The 20,783-nt window shown below is 49.0% G+C and overlaps 1 protein-coding gene across 1 annotated transcript in view; it reads right to left on the bottom strand.

Moving 5' to 3' along the window:
• Window positions 1-18,424, bottom strand: part of ARHGAP25 (Rho GTPase activating protein 25) — a 21,619-nt gene extending 3,195 nt beyond the window's left edge. Inside the window, exons 1-10 of the mRNA XM_056362902.1 lie at window positions 17,889-18,424; window positions 12,480-12,673; window positions 10,174-10,261; window positions 9,623-9,742; window positions 6,813-7,020; window positions 4,232-4,364; window positions 3,177-3,250; window positions 2,524-2,645; window positions 1,576-1,775; window positions 479-1,062 (exon numbers count right to left, since the gene is read on the bottom strand). Coding sequence (XP_056218877.1) covers window positions 479-1,062; window positions 1,576-1,775; window positions 2,524-2,645; window positions 3,177-3,250; window positions 4,232-4,364; window positions 6,813-7,020; window positions 9,623-9,742; window positions 10,174-10,261; window positions 12,480-12,673; window positions 17,889-17,949 — 1,784 coding nt within the window. The 5' untranslated portion in view covers window positions 17,950-18,424. The remainder of the gene's footprint in view (window positions 1-478; window positions 1,063-1,575; window positions 1,776-2,523; window positions 2,646-3,176; window positions 3,251-4,231; window positions 4,365-6,812; window positions 7,021-9,622; window positions 9,743-10,173; window positions 10,262-12,479; window positions 12,674-17,888) is intronic.
• Between the last annotated feature and the right edge of the window lie 2,359 nt (window positions 18,425-20,783).

Raw genomic sequence — 20,783 nt, forward strand, 5'->3', positions numbered from 1 at the left:
GAGGTGCTGTCCTGATCCCCTGACCCTCAATGGCCACATAACACGATGCAATAAATCAATACACATGATATATAATAATATGGCAACAATATGTGAAGCTATAAAACACTGATGGTTGCAATTAATTATGCAATAATGCTAATACTGAACTCTGGATAGTGTAATGGTACAATATTGCAGTAATAACAAGAATTATGACAGTGTAATTATTGCAGAAATACTACAGCCCCTTACAATGGTCTAATAAGAACTACAGAGTCTTAATATTGTAATAATATAACATTAGCAACAATGTCATGAGAGTACAGCACATGAGCATTGACTTTTAGATAGCCTACTATAATACTGTGTTTTATCAGTAGTCATTACTATTATATACTGGGATCACTGGTAAATAAATCTGTGCAATACAAGTGTGGTAATAACACGAGCTGAAGACTCCATACTCTCCAGAAAGCAGCACTCTGCAGCATGTTACCTTTTAATTTGCTCCTCGTAGTCATTTTTCTGTACCTCCATTTCTTTTTCCAGCTTCAAGATCATGTTTTGCAGGAACTCCCTGCTCTCCTGATCAGGCTTGGAGACCGCGGCAGGGCTGCTGGTGGGACTGGCTGTTTCCTTTGGCTGATGGCTGGGACTGGAGCAAGGTAGAAATTCCTTATCAGAGCCGCTGCTCGAAGGGCTGGGGCTGGAGCTGCTGCCTTCCCCACTTTCTGCCTGGGAGGTAGGAACGTTATCGTAGGTCGAAGCCCGGTGAAGGTCGAGCAACTTAAAAAGATCGTGCGACAACGTTCTCTTATGTCCGTCAGGAGCCATGGAGTGCATGCTGCTCCCAGGGGAGCTTTTCCAAAAGTCACTAGCAAATATGTCATTTTTGTCACTGCTGCCTTTCTCCCCTGGAGAAGCAGCTGTCAGGAAAGATTTCCTGTTAGGTAAAGTCTGAGTTCTTTTCCTTGACTGCGTTTTCCACGTTCCCAGAGTATCTTTGGACTCGTTATCTTCTCTGGGTGCACTTGAGCTCGCAGCTGGTCCGAGGGCCCTGCTGGAATTCAGGTCATCTCTCTGTAAAATAGACCAGTGGCATTAGGACAGCCTTGCCCTGCTTTGTGAGCAAACGGGTTGCAGCGACCGCTGTGACTGCAGTATTTACAAAAGTCACATTTTAACATGCTAACAGGAATGGCCACAAGTTTTCCATAAAAAACTATTTTGGGTTGCACCGTGTTTTCTGTTAAAAAGAACTTTCTGCAGAGATTCTTTCTTTCTGAGAGAAGCCTATAATCCTCAGTGATTTCACTTCACCAGCATGAACTGAAAAGGTTTCATCTATTCTGCCTTTTAACTAAAAAACTTCAGGAGTTTTCATTTTTCCCAGAACAGTAGATTTTCCACAGGAAAGTGGAAAGTTTATCTACGTTGTTTTTCTGATGCAGATATTCCAGGGATGACAGTTAGAGCTCTTTACCCTATTAATAGCAAGTCCCCTTAGTGGCTCGCTGACCTGTTAGAGCCCATAAAAATTAAAAATGTTTATTAAATTTATGTTTTATTCTTTCTCTGAGGATCTAGCCTTACCATTTGCCTTTGGATCAAGCTCTCTGCCCTGTGCACTGCAGGGTCCTCTGCAGCATCCCAGCCCACGGAGCTACGTGGGATGGGGGCTTTCTTGTCATTTTTTTGGGCAGGTGAGGAGGGCAGCACATCCTTGGATGGGGGAAAGAGGTCTGCATGGTCACTTATCATCACAGTCATCACTTTCTGGATCTGTGGTGTGCCTGGAAGAAATCAGAGATCTGTCAGCAGCAAACCCAGTGCGATGGGTTTTCTTCCACCCCCACTAGCATTTTCTGGTTGGTCTTTCTGTTGTCCAAAATGGAGAGGCACATAGAAATGCAGGTGAAGACAAGGAGTGGGATCATAAAACCAAATGAAGGGAGGAATTTTTATATCACCCCAGATTAGCAGGAGCAGACCATGGAGCAACCAAGACAGAAATCTGCTCAGCTGCACCAAGCCACACATTGTGCTGCTTTGGCTCAACAAGCAAACTACAAGTATCGGTTATACAAACAGGCATATGAATATCTGGACCATTTGCATATGATATCTGTAGAGCAGAGCACTCTTTGGCCTTAAATATTTCTTCTATTCATTCTGCTGCATCTGTCCCTGCCCACGGGATTACAGTTTGGCTCAGTGAAACAGTAAGTTCTTTGAGTTTCCTTTGTTTTTACACTTTCCTGCTCTAAGCAAAAAGAAAGATGACTTCATCAAATTCCTGAATTGTTTGAAATCTGTGGAGGGAACACAAAGTGCAACTCCTAAGGGGTTTTTGTCACCATAAACACATTTACAGCCTGACTAACATGTGGCTTTACTCTACCTAGCTGTACTTACTGTGCCCAGGCACGTGTCTGGCTTATATCCATGGGTCTACTGTAGAAAATTTGTAATTTCAAGATTGTGGATGCAACTGAGTATTTCAGCATATCAGGTGCCAATTATTCCAGGAGTCCCTTTTACCTCTCATAATAATTGCAGGATCCTCTATCTTGGGTCTGATGAGGTTCACTCCAATCACTGTTGCTAAGTTATCCACACTCATCTTGTTGACGCTAGAGTTCAACTGTATTTCATGTAGAAACCTGCCAGAATCCAAGGGCAAATATTTGAAGTCAGAGGAGGAAGACTGCAAAAGCTTTACACACCCACTGAAACAAAATCCTGATAAATCCATCCAGCTTTTCCTCTGCATCCCAAGGACAGAAACATATAACTGCCTTATAACTGCAAACTGGAGCTGGGTCTTACTGGTATCGGTAGAAAAAACACCATGTGATGAGCTGCTCACCTGAAAAAAATATTAAAAAGGAAGGGAAAACCCCCATCTAATCTTTAACCAGAAAAAAAAAAACTCCTAGGCTGGGTGAAACCTAAGAATTTTGTTGCACAAGGCTTTGTCTAGAAAAACTACACTCCATTTTAATTCTTAGGAGTTCATAAGTGAGTTTTAATGAAATTCTCCCTTCACAGAAGTCAGGATCTAGTGCCTCGAGGGGAACCAAAACATGGCTTAAGAGGGCTCTCTCTAGAGAAGTCAGACTCAGTCTTTGGCATGGTATTTCTACTCACCAACACCAAATCTGAGCTGTTTATACCTTGTGCAGAGGACTGACCTGCAGATATAGCTGAGGAGGTTGTAGTTGTCTCTGGGAAGGAGGGACAGTTGCTTCAGGAGTTCCTGATGGCCCTAAATGCAAGTTAAGAAATAACTCTATAAAGATTCACAGATACATATGGACTCAAGAATGGCTCTTCGTCACTCCATCCATCCCTGTGTGGTCTCACCTCTTGGCATTTGCTCGCCTTGGAAATTACATTTCTCTGCAAACCAAGCACGGACATGGAGAAATTTCTGAACAGTGCTCAGCAAGAAGAGGCAGCCCATTGCCCAGCACTGCTGCTGCCACAGCAACAAAGGAAAGAGCTGCGTCCCCTCCAGCCCAGCATGTGTGTGATGGGCTCTGGAAAGAGCCAATCATGCCTAATCTCCTTGCATTTCTTGTGTATAAACATTTAGGACATTTTTAACCCCAAAGATCCTGAAGTGAAACAACCTACAAGAAACATTTGCCCTTGAAATATAGGGCTGAACATTGCAGTTCACAGAGCTCATGCTGCCAAGGATATCTGCATTATTTTTGTATGTCTAGGAACAGCATCCATGAATGGGTCTTTTTTCAGTGAGGGGATTCTCTTCCATCAAAATATATAGTTAGGAAAAGACAGTTCCCATCTGTTTCTCACTTCTCCCTCTCCCAAATCTCCACTTCCTTCCTTGGTCTCACGCAGAACCTCCACCAGCTCCATTCTCAGCTTGGGCTGATGGGGGTTGCAGGACATTGTGTTTCCTTCCTCTCTTGGTTTTCACACTTTCTGTTTGCTGCAAGGGCTTAACAAAAAGAGGTGCTGAGCAGCTCTTAGACCTGCTTCAGAAATGTAAGCTTTAAAATGGATAAACCCTTGTTTTCAAGCTGGGAAATCCCACTGTTTTGAGGAGATTTTATCTTTTTAATTATTTTTTTTTCTCCCCTCAGATTTCAAAGCTCAGTAATTGCACAGTTTATAATGCACAGCTAAATATGCACCCGACACCTCCAGCTCACAAAGCCCTGGCACTGAAACACAGCTAATTTTAAGGCCAGAAGGAGAGAAGTGAATGCGTCTCTACCTTTCTCTCATCCACATCCAGCGCCTGACCGCACAGCAGGAAATCTTCATACTGCATCCAGGGCACAACTGGCTCAGGGAGCTCCCGCAGGTAGAGTTTGAACAGAGAGGCTACGGTGTGCACATCTGTATTCCTGCAATGCACAAAGAGCCACTCACGTGGAACTCGGACCCAGCTGGTGAGCAAACCCTACCCTGCTCCGGGAGCATGAGATTATATTTAAACTGAAGACAGACAGATATGAATAGGGAAGCCAAAGCAAGCTGGGGGGAATCCATAGAGCACCCCAAGCCAGGGAATGGCCCCAGCTGGCAGGAAAATAAATACTTGGTGGAGATTTTCCCCACCGTGGGGCTGGCAGGTCCCCAGTGTTCATACCCGGGCTGAGCCTTCCCAGCCTGCATTTGACTCGTGAGAGTTTGCATGCAAATATTGTCTGGCGTTCACATGTTTGGCAGGCACTCCCCACTCTGTGCGGAGCTGGCGAAGCTTGCCTGGGGTTTTTAAGATCAACAGTAATTACTGAAGATGTTCTGCTGGGACAGATGTTTGCAGCTTTGCATACCATATAGTTTACATTATGTCAAAAGGACACTGTCAAGATCGTAAGCCTCTAATTTGACCTACCTTGAAGTCGCTAAACTGTTATAAACTTCTAGCAAAAATCCCCCAGGTCATTTATTTTTAGGATTTGTTGGGGTTTGTAAAACATTTTTAACAAATGCATGTAACCATAGAGGAATTTTTTTCAGAGCTGTATTTTTGTAGGGCTTACCAATACACGGCACTAGGCATCCTGGATGCCTGGGCTGCAACAAAAGTTTTCTGATGCTCCCCACCCAATCCTGCCAAGCTTGCGCATGCAAGCATGCCTGTGCAAACCCAAACAGGCTACAGAGATGGCACTGAAGGTCTAGCCCGCATCTTGCACTGTTCAGGTCACTGGAAACTCCATTGTTTGCCTTCCTCCTCACGGAGAAAATGTTTTGGTTGAAGTGCATGGGGGTTGCAGTCACTCTGAGATCACCACAGCAATGCTCATACCAAGCCCTCCGGCACAGGGTTAACATTGCAGGGTGCTGGGAAAAGGGCCAAACTCCCTTGCCATGCCCCACTGCAAAACACAGTTCCTCAAAAAATAAAAAAGGCTTCACCTTCCTATGACCCCCATACAGGTTACAACAGGAAAGCTCTCAGCAGGACTACGGCACCCAGAAAGCAAAAAATATTCAGCTGCAAAACCAACGGTCAGGATGGTTATGCTCCCAGAGCAGCTGTGACTCTGCTTGGCACAGTCCAGGAATTATTTAGGTAAAAGTGCTGTGGGGTTTCCTAACAAAGCTGCAGAAAGCTGGGTGAAAACAAAAAGTTTTGTGGTTAGGGGCAGGCCTGCAAATAGAGAAGCGAGACCCCTGCACTCTGCTTAGGCAAACTGTTTTGCACAAAAATCCAGGGAAGCTCCTGGGTTTGGTTGCTTCCCTCCCGCAAGCACCCAGATTTTGCCAATGGCTCTCAGAGCTCAGGCGATGCCATATGGGGCAGCTCCCCCGGTCTGCATAGATGGGGCATCACCACGGCCAATATCACACATGCAGCAGCCTGGGCACCCCTTGTCTTAGTTCTGGTGGATGAGGCAGGGCAGGATTTAACCAAAAAGCCTCACTTTAGGTGCTGTGGATGATTGCAGGACCCGCATTTCCTTTATCCCAGCACAGGGTCACTGCTTTCAGCAATGCAAACTGGTGGGTCAAGCCCCAGAGCAGGCTGCAGAGTGAGCAGGGGACACTGGGCAATGCCTTATGCAACCGTGGCCAAAAGCAAGGGGTTAAACTCTGACTTGTCGGGGGTACACAGGTGGGAAACCTCCTTAGAGATAATGAAGCACCTGCAGGGGCAGCTGCTCTGCCCACTGTCAAGGGGGGCTTTATAACGAGATGTACCAGGGATTTACAATTCTCTCATTTTGCACAGGGCATGGCAGAGGCAGCAGTAGCAAACGACCCTCTCCAAAGACCCTCTGAGACCTACAGGCAGCGCTCTCAGCTTCAGGGACTTTTCCGGTTCCTCTCAGCCCTGCAGAGGAAAGGTGTCAGGAGAACACAGCCTTGCAGCAGCCAAAATCAATCTCTCACCTCTGTGTGGTGGTGTAGGGAAAAACAACAGGAGGAAAATATCATGGCTACATTCCGGCAGGGAAAGCAAGAACTTCTAGCGTGTGTGTTAGGGTGTTCTCTGAGCTTATTAGTGATCCTCTGCTTGCTCTCCTTTCTCCAAACCTCTGCCCTTAGCTGATGGGCTAAGTAGGATCTTCCCTTTCCCTCCTTCCTTGGCTGCTCCGGCAAATAATAGTTGCTGTGTGGGGCAGGGATTTTCCTAAATGCTTTCTTTAGTTTCCATTAATCTCATCTCAGCACCCTCTGATTCAATGTGATGTTTCTGCTGAATCCTCTCTCCTTGTCAAGCCCTTCTGGATGGTCCAAGTTTCCTTCTGGGCTCTCTGGGGGGTTAGACAAGCTGCTTTCCCCCAGGTGTTGGGGTTTATGAGAGCTAATTGAGTAGGAGAGGGGGAATCCAGCATTACCGGTCAAACGATGGCCTTTCCCCAGCATCGAACGCATCCCTGAGCTGTTTCACCAGGTTGTCTTGGCCGGGGAGGCGGAAGATGCCCTCCTCACTCACACCATGCTCCCGAATGAACTCAGCGCACTTCTGCACCAGTATGGGGACCTGGTGCTGCCCAAATTTCTGTTCATAGGCCATGGTCTCTGCCAAGCGCTGGCCAAACACCACTAGGGAAAGAACAGAGAGGTTAGAGGAGCCCAAAAGCTTTGCTTTTGCATATGACTTGCCAAAGTGCATCAGGTGCAAAAGTGACAACAGTACCTGCTTTCCTGGTAGCATAGAAGCTACAAGAAGTCTGCAAACTGGTGAAAGCAGAACCACTTCCAAAGAAATAATAGCAAGATGAAACCTTGTCCCTCCTCCAAATAATTAACAGTTCTCAAACCAAGCAGTGAGCCTTGTTTTTTGCCATGCCACTTGCCCTGCCGGGGAGCAGAGGGAGACAGGAACAGCAAAAAGGTTGGTGCGAGGGCACAGGGTGAGAAGGCAGGCTTGTCACACAAAGCTGAAAGATATGGAAAGCACAGGAGAACACCAAGAAAGAAGGAAAGCACCCTTGCAGAGATCTGAAGCTGGAAATCTTACTGACTGTTTTTCTTCCCCCTCCCCTCTTCTCTCACCCTCCAGAAATTTCCCCGTGCAAAGAGCAGCAGTATTTTGCAGCGAGTGGTACCTTTCCTTCGGAGCAATGGCTTTTTCCTCCTGAACTCACAGCAAAAGAAGAGCTCGAAGGCGGGAAGGCAGCAGCCTGCATCCCAGCTCTTCTTCCTCAGAGCCTGGGGCATGGTAAGTGCAGACAAATCCCAACTCGAACTGGCTCTGGGATATTAATGGCAAAGGGTCCTATGGTCCTCTGCCATATTTTTGCCCCAGCAGTGCCTGTGATGCATTCACCTCGTGCTCTGAAGGCTGAAATAATTCCTGTGCATCTTCCAGGCCAGGAAAATGCAAGTAGACACTCTCATCTGGAACCACAAGGCTTGTCGGCACCTGCCTGATCATGGGGGTTTTTCATTTATGACTTGCTTACATTTTCAAATAACTAATATAAACCTGTCATTGTGCACAGTAAAAGCAAATAGCATTGTGTCCGTCCCCCATCGCCCTCCCCCCTCTACTTTGGTAGCTGATAATGAATTGTTTATTTAACTGCAAACTGGCAGATCTGTTAATTTGGGGATACCTCCCTGGGGCATGCAATGGCCATACCAGCCCACTCGGCAGCCAGCCCTGCGAAACCCCTCGGGGCTTTTGGAGATGCTTTTGCTGTTGCTTCACACTTTGCAGCCACTTTGCTTTTTGGTGTGTGACAAGCTCACAACTAGCTGGGTCACATGGGGCTGTTTCCAGGTGGGCTCTTGCCCAAACCTCCACCGTGTAGCGGGTTACTTTAAAAGCACGTGTTGGCTCAGCTTGCGTTGAAGCCAAAACCTAAAGCATGAAGTTTCGGGGTCTGTTAACCTGTGTATTGACATCAAATGCAGCTCCATAGTACCTGACTGCTCTGCTATCCTCAGGCCTTCTGTACTACTATAAATTTACAACTTCTATCATATAAGATCAGTTTATCTAGCTGGAAGAAACTGCCAGCCTCCTAAGTTTAAGCAAGGATCAGATGTGGAGTTGTTATTAAATATTAGAGCCAGGTGGGGCAATGCCCTGAAAATGGCTCATGCAATCCTAATTTCAGATGAGTAATGCTGCCTGCCCCAGGGCACAGCATGTTTCAGTTTAGAGGCAGAAAACACCAGGGTTGTTGAGGAAAACCAGCCGTGTTGATGTTTAGGTGAAGCTTGTCTGTGCCTATGGCAGGGTCACAGTGAAAGAGCCTGAACTGGCAGCACCTGCTTGCTTCTGAACTGCTGTGATTTGTATTAACACAGGAGCTAAGGGTGATCAGAGCTCCATCGTGCTTGTCTTACATGGCTGAAGGGCATGGACCCTATAAAAAATAATATAAATAGTCAGGGCAAAGCACAGAGGGAGGGAGGAGAGGCTCAGAATGATCCGGGTTAGTGCTCTTTTGGAGAGAGCTAAAGAGACTCCCAGCCCTGTTTCATTGGTGGATCTTGCTTATTAGTTCATCCTTAAGGAAAATTCTGGATAGTTCATCCTTGTAGGAGAAGTGGCTAGAGTGACCTTTGCCACTTCCTTTGTGGGCTTTGCCTGTGGCAGCAAACTTAGTGTGCTCCTTTCTGATCGATTCATGTTTTATGCTTCCCTGACCACAATTTTGTAATGGCATAAATGCATGCCTGAGGGGGCTGGAAGCAAGGATCCTGTTGCTGCAAGCCTTGCCTGTGTGTGAGGAGGAGGGCAGCGTGGCCAAGGCAGACTGCAGAGAAAATGGGGGCAGAAGGGTTGAGCTGAGCAAGAAAAGCTGGAAGAAAAGCAAAGCGAGGAAACTGGTAGGTGAAAGGCAAGGTTTTTCAATGCTTTATCTCTGAATATGAGTTGTTTTCAAGAACAAGGTTTTCTGGGGTCAGTAAGTCAATGAGGAAATTCACAAAATATGTTGAAACCAGCCCAGAAATCTTCATTCATGCTTGGTTGCCATTTCCTTAACGTTGCCCATGTTTGCATAGACCGTCCACCACAGGGTCTAGGAGCAGACAGGATTCTAAGGCATTACAAGTTAGTCGCATTACAGCTCCTTTTTCCAGTTTCAAAGGTTTTTGAGCCCAGCTTTGAAATCCTCACACAAAAGTACTGCAGACCACAAGACGGTAGGAAATTGCCTCTCCAAGAGCTGTCCCTGCTCCCCTTTACCTCCTGATGCTGACCCCACCACTCGTCGGATGGATTTAACCCATTCCTCCATCTCAGACTGGGAATTAGCCATGAGCACGTAGGTGTCCTGCCCTGACCGGTTCTGGTCTCCTGAGATCCCTGGGAAAAAAAATAAAAATATTATACATCATTTATAGAGAGCATTGGAGGAGAAAAGACACATTCTTGTTGATCTCTTTGCTAAACACTTTTGGCTCCAAATTTCTCCATTCACATCTATTTGGCTGTGAAATGAAGCAGCGTTCTTACATTTCACGCTTGCTGAAGGTTTGCAAGAAAGGAACAGAAACTGCCTAATGTTGCAGCTTGGCAAGGCTTCTCAGCATGGGACATGGGCAATGACACAGGGCCCTCCTCTAGCCCTGATGCGTGAATATTGAAAGCAAGATGTTAATTTTCATGTATAATGAAGTGCTATGGGGATCTTGAAAAACAGTGGGAGCAAAAGGACTAGCAGATGACTTGCCCAAATGATCCTGGGTGAACAGTCCAGCCCAATAGTGTACAACAGAAGGGTGAAGCATCCTCACCTGGGATGATTTCGAAGATAAATTTTCCTCCTTCCTCTGGGTTGCTGACCACCTCTTTGATGGTGCTTCCCTGGAGAGACAGGCAGCCCTAGGACAAAGCAGAGCAGGAGCTGCAGGTACCAGTGTCCCGTCTCTCTGGGGATGACACTGCCATGTGTCACCACTGAGGACTGGAGTCCTTCTTTCAGATTGCAGGAGCTGGTGGCCTATATACATACGTATATATATATATATATATATGCTAAAAATGACTTTTCAAACAATAAGGGACACTTCTTAAATGCCAGTTTTTCTGGTTAACTGATTCTCAGAGTGAGAAAACTGATTATTTTGCTCTTTCCTTTTTTTCCTCTCTTCTTATGTTTTTTTAACCCCTGTTGGGAGTGGAAGAAGAAAGTACAAAGGAGAAGGGACTTGGCAAAACACTGGTGCATCCTGTTTTTGGTGCATCACAGGAGGAAAACTATTCCTTTAACACAGCATCACTTAAACCCGAAAACAAATCCAACGTTTGCAGGAGAGGAGCAGAGAAAAGAATAAAAGGGAGGGGAAATGAAAAAGCAAAGTGGAAACCAGCTATTTCTTTTGGACCTGCCTTTCCCCAACTGTCATGGCAATCAGGCAGCTTGGTACCCGCTGGAGGAGATGGGTGGGGAGCGGCCAAGGCACGTGGTGGCCAAGCAGGCATGTGAGTCAGCACCAGAGGCCTCCTGGGGCAGGAAATAAGGCTGTACCACAGAAATGAAGTTTCTCAGCGACTTCAGCCTCCTGAAAGCCATTGGGCTCCTCTGAGCAGTGAGGACCATCAGTGCTTCAAAAGCCTGAATTGCAGCTGTATCAATCAGAATCATTGATGGGATCGGAGAGGCTTGAAATGACCCAGGATGGTGCGTCAGGGTCATGGCAAGAGCTTCCAAAAGCACCATGAATAGCCATAAGCACTTTCCGTTTCCACATCCCATTGACAACAGGGGAGACTGCTCCTTCCAGTCACCCCTGAAACCAGGCAAAGCCAGAAATGAGACCTGGATCCCACTGGGCTCAGCCCTGTGCTTTCACCCTGAGGATCTTCTGATCTCCTTTGCCTTTTGAGCATTTTCTTTCTTGAGATCAGTTTTGCTGCCAGTAACAATTTGTACAGAGAATGGCTTTTCCGACAAAGGGGAGGACCTTTTCCTGAAATTTCACAAAACAAGGAAAAGATGATGGATATTCAAAAAGCAAGTTACAGTATGGAGAAACTGGTTGAAAAACTAGGAAGTTATCCATATAAATTGGGAAAACAGCCTGATTTCTTCCTGGCAAGTGTATTACAATGCATACTCTGAGAAATTATTTATATGGGTGAGACAGAGGGCTTGTTACAACCCGGAGGGGCTGAAGATGGATGATGCTGTCAGAGTGCTGTGGATATCGGGCACTGGTGCAGAGGTTTAAACCATGCCCAAGTGGATGACTTGCACTCCTGTTCTGTGCAAAGGGTTGGGTGCACGTTGCGCTGTCCTGAGGACCTCAAAAAGCATCAGAAGTGCCGTGCACCTAAGCGCTGAGCAGACTTCAAGCCTTATCCCTTAGAGGAAAAGGCAGCGGGGGAGGTTTCCTCTGGCCATGCAGGGTGGACTGGGGCAGCAGCCGAATAACACAAACTGCATCTGCACCACTGAGCCTTCTGCAAAGGATGGGGCTGGGCCAGGACGGGATACAAACCTGAAGGCCGGAGAGAGAGAGATTTCCTTTCCCCGTCCCTCCAGCTGCCCTGTCCCGTGGCAAGAAGTCCTAAGGAAGCAGCTGCCCTTCGCTGTCATCTGTCCAGCCCGCAGCCCTGCTGTAAGGTCTGTCTTGGGCAGCTCCTCACACCCAGGCTATGCTGAAAGTCCTGCTTGTGTTTTCCTAAAAGCGTCCCGTAAGATGCCTTTCCCACGAGGTGCATGGCCAAAACCTCTCTCAAAGCTCCCAGTATCTCGTGCACCCATTGCTGCACCTGCCATTGCGAACATGGTGGTGTGCCCAGCTCTTTTTCTCCCCAGCCTTCTTCTGTTGTCTTGGAAATGTATAGCAACTTTCTAGTTGGTAACTGGGTTGGGTTTTTTCCATCACCCCGTTGCTCGGGCACAGAAGGACCAAGCCCCCCGTGGGGCTTGCAGGCACTTTAATAATTTTAAGTACATAGATGAGGCGCGTGATCAGGATATCTCATCTCTGTTACTGCCCGTCTTACTCCAGACCCATCCCAAACCATTTCCCGACGAGCAAAGCTGCAAGAAGGGGGAGACTGAGGACTGGCAAGCCCAGAAGCCTTGGCCTACCTGTGGTTTGACATCGTCCTCATCCTTGTAGTAGTACAGCTGCTGGCCCTTCAGCACGAAGTACCGCTGCTGCCAGTTCTTGACAATGGAGCGCTGCTTTTTCAGCCAGCCGATCTTCAGGGGCCGCTCCAGCGGGTTGGGGGAGGCCGGCCATGTGCCCACTGGCTCACCGCTCATCACGCTCTTGGAGCGGGCTGCCAAGGAAAGAGAGGGACGGGCTGGTGGGGATGAGCTGCCAGCAGACCCACGTCCCCGGCGCCGATGTAATCGACAACAGCAAGAGCGGCTCTCTGCCCCTCTGCCTGTGCCGAGCAAACTGGCTAGAGTTTTTAAAGGAAGTGGCTGCAGTATCTGTCAGTATGTGCTTCCTTTTTCCTGCGTGGGAGTAATTGTCTTGCAAGTTAGAAGAAAATCATTAGCTTTTTTTTTTTTCTTTAATGGGAGCGTGTGTTTTTTTTTATACCCACCCCAAACAGCCTGCAGCAGCGATAGCGGAATGACCAACCCTGGCTTGAAAAAAACTGTTTGGAAATTGCAGTTTTGGTCTGGGAGAGCATTGCCTGATGTTTCCAATGGGGCAGCTCTCACACAATGGGATTGGAAAGTCTCCAAGAGGGAGAAAAAGTGCCAGTGTGGATTTACCAGCTGGGCACAGCAGTATCCCCTGTCTCCTCTTTGCATCGTGTAGGTGAGTCCCATTGGTGCTGTTGATCTGTGCCAGGGACCAGCACCATGGCCTTGTGGCATCTCTAAATGCGTCTGTGATAGTAAATGCCTTGGAAGGAATAATTTCCAGAAGGGATTTTTGCTTCTGGAGCGAACACTGCAGGACCCCAGTGCCAACCCAGCTGGGTAGAGTTAGCATTTATGGTTGCAGGGCAAAAATAACTATATGACTCCAGGGGAATTCAGCTTCACTGGCCTCTGCACATGGTGACTTCCTGAGTTCTTACATCTCCTCTGCTAAAACAGACCCGATGGCACCTGGCCGGGTCCTGCGGGTGAGGGCAGAGCAGGATTCGGGCCCCGGAGCCCAGCAGCGTTTGCTGGCAGAGGGCCCTCAGGCTGAGCGGGGCTCTGAGGGAGGTGTCGTGCAATGCTGTGGGAGGGGGGAAGCTGCAGCGTCCCTGTATCTTTGCCCCCAGACACCTGCTTTTCCCCCGAGCTGGTCAGCGGAGCTGAGAGCCACAAGAGCTGCATTGGATATGAGTGTTGAGGAATCCTGGTGTGGACCTGAGTGCACATGACAAGCTTAAAACAGGAATTAAAAATCACCCACCGCTGCCTTGTAATGTTTGGGATGGGGGCATCTCATGCCTGAGCGGGTGCTTTCATTGCACAGACACCCACAGGGAGCCCACAAAACACTTTGCACTCAGTGCCAAGCAGTTAGAAGCTGCTGCAGAGGTCGGGGTGCTGCAGTGCAAGAGCGTGCCCAGCTTCCCCTTCTGAAATCCCCTGGAGCAAGAAACCCTGCTGCATTTTGCCTTTGTCCTTCAGAGCCAGCCTTGGGTTGGGCACTCTGAGCTCACCTCGCCACTACAAACCTGTCACAGGATTGCAAATAGCTTCCTGAGAAACCAAAAAAGATTGTGACTCCAAAAATCGGCCTTCAAAGTGCAGTGAGGATGACGCTTATATCTCAGTGTGCTGATATGGGATGCCTCCTGCAGAGGGTGTGTTTGTAAGCAAGGACCTCTGACAGGGATTTGCCAGGCAGCTCCCCTGAAAAATGCTGATACTGGGGTTACCCTGATGCAAAAACCAAAATGGGGTTTCCAAATTGCACCCCAAACCCCGGGCAGCTTCTTTGCTCTTTGCCAAAATGTCTGCATGACTCAAGTCTCGTAAATATTAACATGATTCTCAGCAAACTGCTCACAAGCAGCATCGCTCCTCTCTGTAAATCATGTTCCTTCATGTCTTGGGGCTGCTGCCAACTCCTCAAGGGCAAGGATTTTTGGGGAATGATCCGCAGGGGTGGAGCAGCTGGTGGGAGCACAGAGGCTACTGGGTGCAGGGTGCTGCCTGCCTCCTGTGAACGTTGCTCCACAGAAACATCACCAAAGAACAAGCCTCCCCCAGCCAGCACTCGGATGCCTTCCCAAATTTTGCGGTGTGTTCTATCTAATCATGGGACCTCACCTCCCCCTTGACGAAACAGAGCCGCTGATATTTGCTTTGTTTAATTACCACTAACTTTTGCAAAGTGAAGTCTCTGTACCAAGCACTGATGACCACAAGGGCTTAATCTGAAGTGAAGCTGTTGCAAATGCAGCTCACAGGATCCATACTTACTCCCAAACGGATGGAAATCAGGGATGGGTCACCACCCATCAGCTCCACGTTCAGCCTTCCCCAAAGAGCTCAGCTCAGACCAGCAGCTCTGATATTCCAGCAGCAAAAGACTTGGAAGGAGAAATTGTGTCTTTTATGAAAAATGCAATGGTTTGCTACCTTTTATTGGAGATATTAATGCCCCTTTAAGCCTGTCAAGGTTGCATCAGGGCTCTGCACCATGGAAAGGAAGCGACCTGGCAGGCACTGCTACCTGGAGGTTCCTCCTGCTCTCAGCCTTAAGCTTAAATTGCCTAGTCCTTGCTGGAATTCAGATTTATTCTCTCCCTCTTTGCAGCCTTTCCCAGGTGCATAAGGAATGTGCATTGAGAAGGGGACACTTGGGTCCCTTTTCTTTAGCATCAGCCCTTCTGAAACGCCAGACTGAAGGTGCAGCCGGAGGCTCGTGCTTAGCCGTGGCTTAGCCCTTCAGGCAAGTACATATCCAGCAGGGTGAACATGCAGATGTATTTTCCCTCCGCGTGAGACAGCTCTCCCTGTACTTTGGGCTCATTTAAGGCCAAAATAGCAGTTTGCAGGATCCTTCTTACCCACAGCACAAGCACTCCCAGACGCTGTCCCCACCGCAGGACTCACGCAGAGGTGTGGGGGACCTGGCTTTGCAGATGGCGAGGCTGATTTTGCCTAGTGGAAAGTTCTCTGCCTTCACCAAACCACAACTACCAAGGCTGCAGCTCTCTCCCATACCACCTTTCAAAGTTTCTATCTTTTGTGGCCAATGTGATGCCTAGCTTGTGTGAGCTGAAAATTTTATGCAGGGTGGGTGTAAAGCTTTCCCCTGGCTCTCACCAGCGTGGCCCAGCATTTACAATCATCTTCATCATGCAGCATCCCTGCTGCACTTGGCCCCGCTCACCTTGCCACTCTTGCAAGGCAGGAAAGAGCCACTAAGATCAAATGTGGTGCCCCCTGAAGCGTTTCCTGCGGTAACCGCCTCTGAAGTTGAATGTTTCCTCCAAAACATCCTCAGTCTTCCTCCAGGCCTGGAGAGCAGCTGCAGCAGGGTGCCCGTGTCCTGCTGCCTGCTCCCCAAAAAGAGGAGCCCTACCAAGGTGTGACTTGCAGGAGAAATTGCTTTGGGTGCCATCATGGTATCCAAACCCTTGTCTTGGGCAAGAGCCCTCCCTGCCATCCCCTTTGTTTCTGCCCCCCCAGGAGGAACATCAGGTACTTGCAATAAAAACCAGTAGAAGTGCCACAATAGGTTTCACAATAAACATTGCAAATGCAGTTTTCCTCTTCTCTGAAATAAATAGCTTTGCTTTTTTCTCAGCATGAGGAAGAACACAGGAGCCGGTGCACTGTCCTGGGGCTTACAAAAGCTGCTTCTGCCACAGCCATGCCTGGGGATGAGGAGGGGGAAGTGTCCTGGAGCCAGGAGAAGCCAGCAAAGGCAGGGGTGACTAATTAGTGAATATTTTCCACAAGCAAGACACATCCCTGCTGCACCCCTGAAGGTGGCAGCAACCGGTCCCCACAGCCAGAAACCTCAAAGCATGAAAAGAGTCGATGCACCGAGCTGTGCCCCAATGCTCAAGTCTCTGCACACACACACACACAACCCTCACCTCACGGGCTCGGAGCCACTGCAAGCTGTAAAAAGCATCCAGAATTTTATCACAAGCAGATTTTCCTGAAAAAAAGCAGTTCCTGGTAACAGCACAGGTTCAAGCCTGTGTCCCATCTCCACCCTCTCTGCTTCCCAGCAGCTGGCAGGCCCAGCATCCCCTGGCCTTTTTGTCTGAGCTACCGATTGAATTTACCCACTCCTCCGCAGCCTCTGTGCAAAAAAATGTTAATTATCCCAAGAACAGGCAATGCAGAAATCCAGGATGTTTCTATGATAACTATGTGGGGATTTCTCCACCGCTGTCCTGCAAGCTGGTGAGCGCAGGTGGTGGCACCGCTTCCTCTGTCCGCCTGCAAGCTTCTGGACCACCCAGGCTCTCATCCTGCATCCCTGCGCATCGGCAAGCCCAGTTACTGCTGCAGCTGCCAGGGACCAGCGGTGCTTTGTCTGGGGCCTTGTATGAAGCAAATGGTTTGCCCACCCCAATGAAAGCAGCCTCAGCGACAAGTCCAAACTGCCTTTGCAAGAAAGTCCAGTCAGGATGACCTTGCAAGCTGACGCAAGGTGTAAGAAGGAAGAGCGCAGCACACAGGGACCGGCTTGGTCAAGTCTCTGTGCTGCAGGGAGAAATCAAGTTGCAAATGTGTGTCTTGATGGTGTTTTGGCACCAGTGCCAGGACCACAGAGGGCCTTTGCCTCAGTGCATGCACAAGGCCGGGTGTGTGCACCCCTTCCTTAACCGCAGCATCCTCACCCCCAAATCCCCTCCCTGGCTGCCTGACCCAAAAGCATCAAAGGCATTGGCTCCACCATGATATTTTGGCCATAAAGCCCACCGTAGGGATCCCTCGCTCCTTCCCAAGTGATTTTTATGCTGGAAATAGATCCCACGGTGAAGGAGAGCTGTGCAAAGTCTGGGCAGAGGCAGGAGGTAAGTCAGGAAATCACAGTGAAGCCGTCCCGCAGCACAGAGCCTGGCTTGGGCATCAGAGGGCTCTTTACCACCGGTGAGAGGAAACCAGTGATGTTGGGGTGGGCGAAGAAACCTGAGCAACAGCAAGATTGCTTCCTCCAGCCCGCACCGCTGTGTCCGCCTCTTGGCTGCACTTCATCTCCTGCAAGGCTTGCGCCAGCAGAATGAGCCCATGTGGTTTAAATCCCCCCCAAACCTGGATTTTGTGTGGGCAGCAGCAGTGGAACCCCTGTTCCCCACCCTACTGAGGCTGCTGGCCCTGCTCCCACAGCATCCCCCGGTGACAATTTGGTAAATCACTCCTTGCAAATCATTTGCAAACCATCTGCTGTCTCGAAAGCGGTTGGTAGCCAAGGGCCAGGTCCCCCCACTGAGGCCAGGCACAGGTTCAGGTCTGGGCCAAAGCTGAAATGGAAGCTGGGCTTGGCCACAGCACATGGGCAGACCCCAGCCTGCACCTGAAAGGCTGAAGGAGAAACAGAAGAGCATAAAGAAACCATCACAATACCTATTTTTGCAGCATCCATTTTCAGGTTGAAATCCCAGTTCCGTGGCAGCTTGAGAGACATTTTGGATTAGGAAGGGCTTTTGTTTTTCGAAGGGGGCTTGGTTAGGAGACAGGCTGAAATGAAGCTCTGATAGTCCCGTGGGAATCCTGCGATGGGGTGTGATTGCCCCCACAAAGCACAACGGCTCAGCAAGGGTTGATTTGCCAACGGACTTCCTCCTCCCTCCTGAGCACGGCTGTGAACAACCCCATAAAAGTACTTTCCTGCCTTGCTTTCCTGCAAAGCTTTGGTCTTGCTTCCCTGACGATGCCAAGGTGATGCCGCCTTTTTGTTCGCTCCCTCTTTTGCAAACCCCTTTGGCTGATGCAGGGACGCAGCAGCTCGGCCCCACTGCACTGAAACGTGGCTGCCCGGGGTTGCTCTCTGCACACTGCTCGTTGCATTTGAGGAAGTGGGTGTCCTTCTCAGTGCTGTTGGTGTGCTAGAAAATTGCTTACTGAAGGACACAGCCCAGCACAGGGTTTTGGGAAGTGTTTTGCTCAGCAGCAAAGCCGAGCAGGTTGTGGCTCAGGTGCCTGCAGCCAAATGCTGCCGGATGGTGTCTCTGAATGTCCTAATACATCCCGGTGTGCAAGGCCCAGATGACATGAGTATCTTTTGCATTTTCTTCTTGCAGCTGCTGTGTAGTGCCCACAGCAGACTTAAGGTTTTTACACCCACTTTGTAACAGCGGTATGAACAAGATGGGGCTGAAATGAGGCTGCACTTGGAGGAAAAGCTGTGGGTGTCAGAGCAGTGAGGGCCAGGGGATGTGGGCACAGACCGCACCAGGACCACCAGGTCGAGCAAAGCCCCTTTCCATGCTCACAACAGCCGGTGTGTCCTGTTTCATGTCATTTAAGGCTGGTTTTCCAAAAAAAGAAATGGCTGTGCATCTGCAAAACAGACTGCAATGCAATTAGACTGAGACGCAGCTCTGGAGATGCAGGATAAATGCAAGGAAGGATTGTTGCATTCACAAATACCCAAATGGAGCAAAAAGCAGCAAGAGCAGCTGCCAGGCACGGCAGCATGCCCCAAAAGCCTAAGGGAGGGCTCCAGCCCCCGTTCTCCCCCACACTGGGAAAGCCCAGGCCTGGCGGAGAGGGAAGTTGCCCTGAACAGAAGCAGAAACAGTGACACGGGGAGCACAGGGGGCTGAAATAGTACACGGCTGCTGGTTCCCATTATAATCTGCAGCCCAGCCGCCGTGCCTGGGATGCACTGAGCCACTTGCAAAGGCTTTTTAGCACAAATTGAGGACGTGCCTCCAGTAAGGAGCCGGAGCTGGCACTGCCTGCCCGATCAAAGCATGGCCAGCGTGGGCCCCGATGGGGTAATTTCAGTTAATCACAGCTGAAAAATGAATTTGTTGCTTTCAGCAGTGACTGGAGCTGGCTCAGAGATCCCCAGCTCACATATTTCACTGCTGAAAGTCCAGAGAACATGAGCATGGAAAGCAGCACTATCACAACAGAGCAGCCCAGCACACATCCCAGCCTGAACTGGATTAACCCCAGCATCCTGCTTTGGACCCAAACTGCCTGAATTAACTCGGTTTCTGCTGTGCCCCAAGCAGAGGGCCCTGAACGAGCCCTGAATTAGTCATTTTTTCCTCGTAATCTGCAGAAAGCTATAGGGAGCTCAAGGGGGTCATGCATTTTGACCTTTCTTTTTCTCTTCAACCTGTTTCTTTTTTTACAAAAGTCTGGCAGCAGCTCATGAGCAGCCGCCTTTCCCCACCTGCCCGCGTGAACAGGATGTCACACGGCACTTTCCCCTCCTCTAGAAAGGAAACAGTTAAGTATTTAAACCCAAAATCACACAATTCAGCCCAATGCTGCGTGGCTACACCACAGCAGCTCAGCCCTCCCTGGCACCCCAAAAGAGCCCGGCACAAGCACCCAGGGAGCTTTGGCTGCATTTTGCCACTTGCTGCCATTGGGCACCTGCCATCAGCCTCCAGGTTTGAGAAGGGACATTGCAAGTTTTTTGGGGGGGGTTCTTAGCAATCAAGCCAGACAGCCTCCTCCTGAACCAAATGCCCCAGGGGAACTTAAAAAGGGCAAATCTCAGCCCATAAGGTCGTTATTTTGTTTTTACATCCCTCTTCTCTCATGATCTCATGGAAAATGTGTCTGCACAGAGGGTTGCATGAGACCTGTTTGCACAGAGGCAGCCTTGGTTTGAGGCTTACCATCCTTCTGGGTATGGAACACGGCTAGCACCAGGATTTCCCCTGGGAATTTGCCGTTTTCGGTGTTTGCTTTAATTAAATTGGCACAGGATGGGGAGAAACAAGGACAGGTCGTCAGCTGAACAGCAAGCAGCAGTGCAGATAGGCCAGCCGCAGAGGCTGTCAGCTGTGTCTGACTCACTGCAAGGCACAGGCACGCACACTGCCCTGCTGTCAGCCAGCTCGGCAGCTTGCTAACAGATTTCATAGTCTGTTTTCCAAAACATTTAACACCGAGGGATCTTTTCAAGACCTTTCAATAATACCATCTAATTTCTTCATAGGACTGCTGAATACTGCATGGTGCCGCTCAGCAATTTTCTGCTTAACTGGCTGACTCCTCCAAGGGCGATGTGTTGCAACGTGAGATTGCAAGGTGGCTATAGAGAGGGCATCTTATTTTCTTGTTGTTGGAGGATTAGTTTGTCTGAAAATGCCCACAGAGTGTGACAGGAAGCAAAAAGAGGGCTGCTGATGGGTTGGTTTGGCTTAGCTGATAAGTCAAACAGTCAAAATAACACAAGAGCTAAAAATAGTATGTTTTGCTGGGTAAACAGAAAGATTCTGCTCTCCTAACCCCACACAGGTCAGGAGAAACAGCTGAAATGAAGCAATAATT

Source organism: Falco biarmicus, chromosome 18, assembly GCF_023638135.1.
Source record: "Falco biarmicus isolate bFalBia1 chromosome 18, bFalBia1.pri, whole genome shotgun sequence".
NCBI classification, from domain to species: Eukaryota; Metazoa; Chordata; class Aves; order Falconiformes; family Falconidae; genus Falco; species Falco biarmicus.